The sequence below is a fragment of the Chiloscyllium plagiosum genome, chromosome 17, assembly GCF_004010195.1.
Source record: "Chiloscyllium plagiosum isolate BGI_BamShark_2017 chromosome 17, ASM401019v2, whole genome shotgun sequence".
NCBI classification, from domain to species: Eukaryota; Metazoa; Chordata; class Chondrichthyes; order Orectolobiformes; family Hemiscylliidae; genus Chiloscyllium; species Chiloscyllium plagiosum.
In genome coordinates, this window is record NC_057726.1 from 3,710,012 (window position 1) to 3,714,904 (window position 4,893).

General features: G+C 44.7%; 1 protein-coding gene across 2 annotated transcripts in view; it reads right to left on the reverse strand.

Annotated features, from left to right (window-relative positions):
* pdcd2l (programmed cell death 2-like) overlaps nt 1-4,893 on the reverse strand; it is a 21,940-nt gene that overhangs the window by 10,943 nt on the left and 6,104 nt on the right. For both annotated transcript variants that reach the window (XM_043706526.1, XM_043706525.1), the window contains exon 2: nt 1,936-2,099. In XM_043706526.1, the coding sequence (XP_043562461.1) occupies nt 1,936-2,099 (164 nt within the window). The remainder of the gene's footprint in view (nt 1-1,935; nt 2,100-4,893) is intronic.

Consider the following 4,893-nt stretch of genomic DNA (forward strand, 5'->3'; position numbering starts at 1 on the left):
ACCATTCACACTCCCCCCACTGTCACCAAACCCCTCCCTAATATTCACCACCACCCCTCACTGTCACCAAACCCTTCCCCAATGTTCAACTCCTCCCTCACTCAGCCTGTCACCAAACCTTCCTCCCATCCCCCTGTTTACCCCGAGACTGGAGCCTGACTCAGATTAACAGGATTCCAGACAGATCCCGAAGCCTCAGTAACAGGTTGTGGAACATGATTGAAGATGGAACATGGGGTGATGTGAGAAAATCCTATCTGACCCAGTGAGGAGTGAGAGTATGGGATGCACAGCCTGGAAACGTGGAGCAGGCAGGTTCAGCTGACACATTGGATGGTTATTTGGGTTAAAATGGCGAGCAGGGCTCTGGGGCAAAGGCTGGAGGTTGGCATGGGGTAACTATGCTTGATTGAAGAGCTGGTATGGGCATGATGGGCCAAATGGTCTCCTGCTGCACTGCAACAATTCAGTGATTCAGAAAATTACTACGTGAAACAGTGGGGGTTGGAATGGAGTAAAATATTTTTTAAAAAATCAGAAAAATCGAACAAACCCTCACAGAATTAATGGCCAAAGACAGACAGAGTGGGACAGTGCTGTACCATCAATGTGGCCTGACCATTAAACACGGGGCTCTCCTCCTGTCACAGACACCTCAAAATCCATCCCATCCCTGCCCCCCTTCCCCACCTCCCAAAATCCAATGCACCTCTGTTTGGCATTTTGTTGATTTCCTTCGGGATAGCAGCTACTGCCCAAACTCTCTATAACTTCAAAGAATTAAAATCAAGTAAGTCAGACACAATTTCTCTCTAACAGATCCATCCGGACTCTCCTGGATTACCTGACCCTTTTCCAAACAACAATTTATTTTATCCCTGAGAATGGTTCTCAGCAACATCCCCACTGTGGCTGGATTGCCTGCCTGGATTTTCCTGGTTTATTCCTCTGGCCTGAAATGAACAGCAATAAGACATTAAAGATTTACTCACCACATAAACACAGTGGCTACAAGACCAGGTCAGAGATTAGGTATAATGCGGCAAGTAACTCCCCTCCTGACTCCCCAAAGCCTGTCCACCATCTACAAGGCACAAGTCAAGAGTGTGATGGAATACCCCCCACTTGCCTGGGTGGGTGCAGCTCCAACAACCCTCAGGAAGTTTGACACTATCCGGGACAAAACAGCCAGGTTGGTTGGCACTACATCCACAAGCACCCACTCCCTCCACCACTGATGCTCAGTACACACTGCAGCTGCTACCTACAAGATGCACTGCAGAAACTCACCAAAAATCCTCTGACAGCACCTTCCAAACCCACAAACACTCCCATCCAGAAGGAGAGGGGCAGCAGATACATGGGAACACCACCCCCAAGTTCCCCTCCAAGCCACTCACCATCCTGACTTGAAATATCTCACCGTTCCTTCACTGTCGCTGGGTCAAAATCCTGGAATTCCCTCCCTAAGGGACATTGTGGGTCAACCTACAGCACATGGACTGCAGCGGTTCAAGAAGGCAGCTCACGCCCACCTTCTCAAAGGGCAACTAGGGATGGGTAATAAATGCTGGGCCCAGCCAGCAACCCCCATGTCTCATTAATGGTTTTTAAAGATCTATCTGTATCTTGCTGTTTCAAGCTCTGGAACAAATCCCCCTGATTCGCTCAACTCCAGCCAATCAGGTTGTCAGGGAGTGCTTGGGCAGGAGTGGTGGTGGGGGAGGGGAAATGGTCCTGATAGGTTAACAGGAGAAAGGAGTAAGATGATGACAGACTGGGATGGAGTAGTTGGGAAGTGATCAAGCATTAAGACCAGCATGGACTAGTTGGGCGGAATGGCCTGCAAAAGTTAATACATTTGTTTTACAACAAGTGAATGCAACATTTCCTAATGGTCAATTTCTCCAGTGCCCACAGCAGAGGGGAGCGTACCTGTCTGATCGCCCACAGCACTCCGGTCGGAGACAAGCCAATACATTGATGGTCCGGTGGTAGGCCGAGCCCTCCAGGGGACAATACACCTGGACAATGTGAATAAGGGGATCACTGCAACGTGGACAGTGAGGATACTGCATGGTAATGCCAGGGACACAGTCCTGAGAGAGAGAGAAAGGTGGGGGGAGGGAGAGAGACAAAGAGATGATATCACTGTAAGAATTAAAACACCTGACCAGAGAAAGTCACTCAGCCCCTCGATTCAGTTCCACTGCGGCTGGTTCCTCATTAGCATGGCCCCATTGTGAGATAAACATGTCCCCGTGAGAAACTACAGTTCTGGATCCAGTGGATCCCATTAAAAAAAGAGCAGGGGCAGCAAGGATCTGGAGTACAATGGAATGGAGAGCAGTGATGGCTTGCTTTTCAGATCAGAGCAAGGGAGACACAGTAATCTGATAGATGGAGGTGAGCATCTCCTAGTGTGCAAACTTATAGGTGACACACAACTTGGGATCATGGTGAGTGATGGGTACTGAAAAAGGGAAGAAACTTGTAGGGCCCCAGGGATTGAGTGGGGGAGTGGGACCAAATGGGTTGAGGGATCTAGAATAGACTTCATGGACCAAACAGCTTCCTTAGAATCAGAGAGTGATTTATCTTTTAATTCCTTCAACCCAAAACTCACAATTTCCCCATGGCCAATTCACCTAAACTACACGCCTTTGGACTGCAGGAGGAAACCCACAGAGACAGAGAATGTGTGTGTGGAGTTTGCACAGTCACTCAAGGGTGGAATCAAACCTGGGTCCCTGCCGCTGTGAGGTAGTGCTAACCATGGAGCCACCCAAACAATTTCTGATAACATTCCTGTGAAATGTTTTGGAATATTTTACTGTTAAAGGTGCTTCATAAATGCAGGTTATTGTTTCTGATATACAGATTGGTAGTGAAGAGTCAATCTAATGGTTAAAGGCCAGACCTGACTGTGATCTGATCAATGAATACAAGTGTATTACGTATCTACATATTTAAAAAATAATTTGCACTTTTATAACATCTTTCACATCTTCAGGATGGCCCAAAACATTTTACAACCAACAAAACTTCTTTTAAGGTGTAGCCATTAATGTTCTGCAGTTAACCAATAAATGAGATAAACGATTGGTCTCATCACAATCATGTTATCGTTTTGTCAGAGCTGACTGCTGTTTCATGATTCATGTAGTTAGTTCGAATCACATATAGTGCATTCATTGATTCATTCAAGTCGTTATTCTGCTTAACTGAAACCAATGTCGATCTTTGTAATTTCACACCCAGGTGGCTCTGCTTCAGTTCACAAAAGAATGTACTCTGAGATTTTAAATAGAATTTGTTAATTCACAGCAGGAGTGTGTCACTGTCTAGACTAGTATTCATTGTCCATCCCAGAGGGCAGTTAAGAGTCAACCACATAGCTGTGGGTCTGGAGTCACACGTAGGTCAGACCAAGTAAAGACGGCAGTTTCCTTCCCTGAAAGGCGTTTGTAAACCATGGGTTTTTCCGACAACGAGCAATGGATTCATGGTCATCGTTAGGCTCTCAATCCCAGATTTTTATGGAATTCAGATTCCACCGTCTCCCTCAACAGATTCAGACCTGGTTCTGGAGTTCTGAAGGGTCACTGGACTTGAAACATTAACCTTGTCTCCACAACTGCTGCCAGACCTGCTGAGTTACTCCAGCAATTTCTGTTTTTTTGTTTTAGAGCATTACCTTTTTTTTTGGATAAACAGTCTAGCAATGATACTACTGGCCGTTACTCATCCCAGACTGAAGGTAACACACCATTGTGTTCATGTTGACACACCTGGGTTTAGTTATTTCCATCTTGATTTGATTTATTAGTGGCAGGTACAGTGAAAAGTTTTGTTTTGCGTAAAGTACAGGCAAAGATTATAACACAAAGATCATAGGGTAACAGAACAGAGTGAGGAATACAAGGTTACAGCTGCAGGAAAGGTAGCTACGAACAGAGAGATCAACATTAGATTTGAAACTCTGGAGGTCCATTCAGAAGTCTAATAACAGTGGGGAAGAAGCTGTTGGTACGTGTGTTTAAGCTTTTGTATCTTTTACCTAATGGAGATTATAACCAGGGTGGGTGGGGAGAACTTGCAATTTAAGGCTGCATAATCCAAGTTTAAATTCTCTGAGACAATTGAAAACCTATTAGTGAACAGAACTATGTGATCACAAGAGGAGGGTTAAGAGGGAGTTACTGCAGGAAGGAGCAGTATTCTAGCATGCTCTCCATTGGCTTTGTTTCCATTTGTAATGTCTTAGGTGAGAAATAATTACATTTGACTATACATAATCTTTGTTTTATAGTTAACTTTGTAACAATGTGTTTTTTAATTTGCTACTGTGTAATCCTTTAGAACTTGATTCCTCAAGACCAGGTATTATCTGAATGTATAAGGAGCTCTCTTTATACACACACTATAATTATTATTCACTTTTATAAGTTATTTGCATTAGTACTTTGTGATCTTCTTGATTAGTTTCACATAGTGTTGAAGTTACAAGCAACTTTTCCACTTTATCTTCTGTTTAAAACCACTTTCAGTTAACAGTAGAACATAGAACAATACAGCACAGAACAGGCCCTTCGGCCCACGATGTTGCGCCGAACATTTGTCCGAGCTTAAGCACCCATCCATGTACCTATCCAATTGCCGCTTAAAGGTCACCAATGATTCTGACTCTACCACTCCCACAGGCAGCGCATTCCATGTCCCCACCACTCTCTGGGTAAAGAACCTACCCCTGACATCCCCCCAAACCTTCCACCCTTCACCTTGTAACACTCTGTTATACCTGGGGAAAAGTTTCTGACTGTCTACTCTATCTATTCCTCTGATCATCTTATAAACCTCTATCAAGTCACCCCTCATCCTTCACCGTTCCAA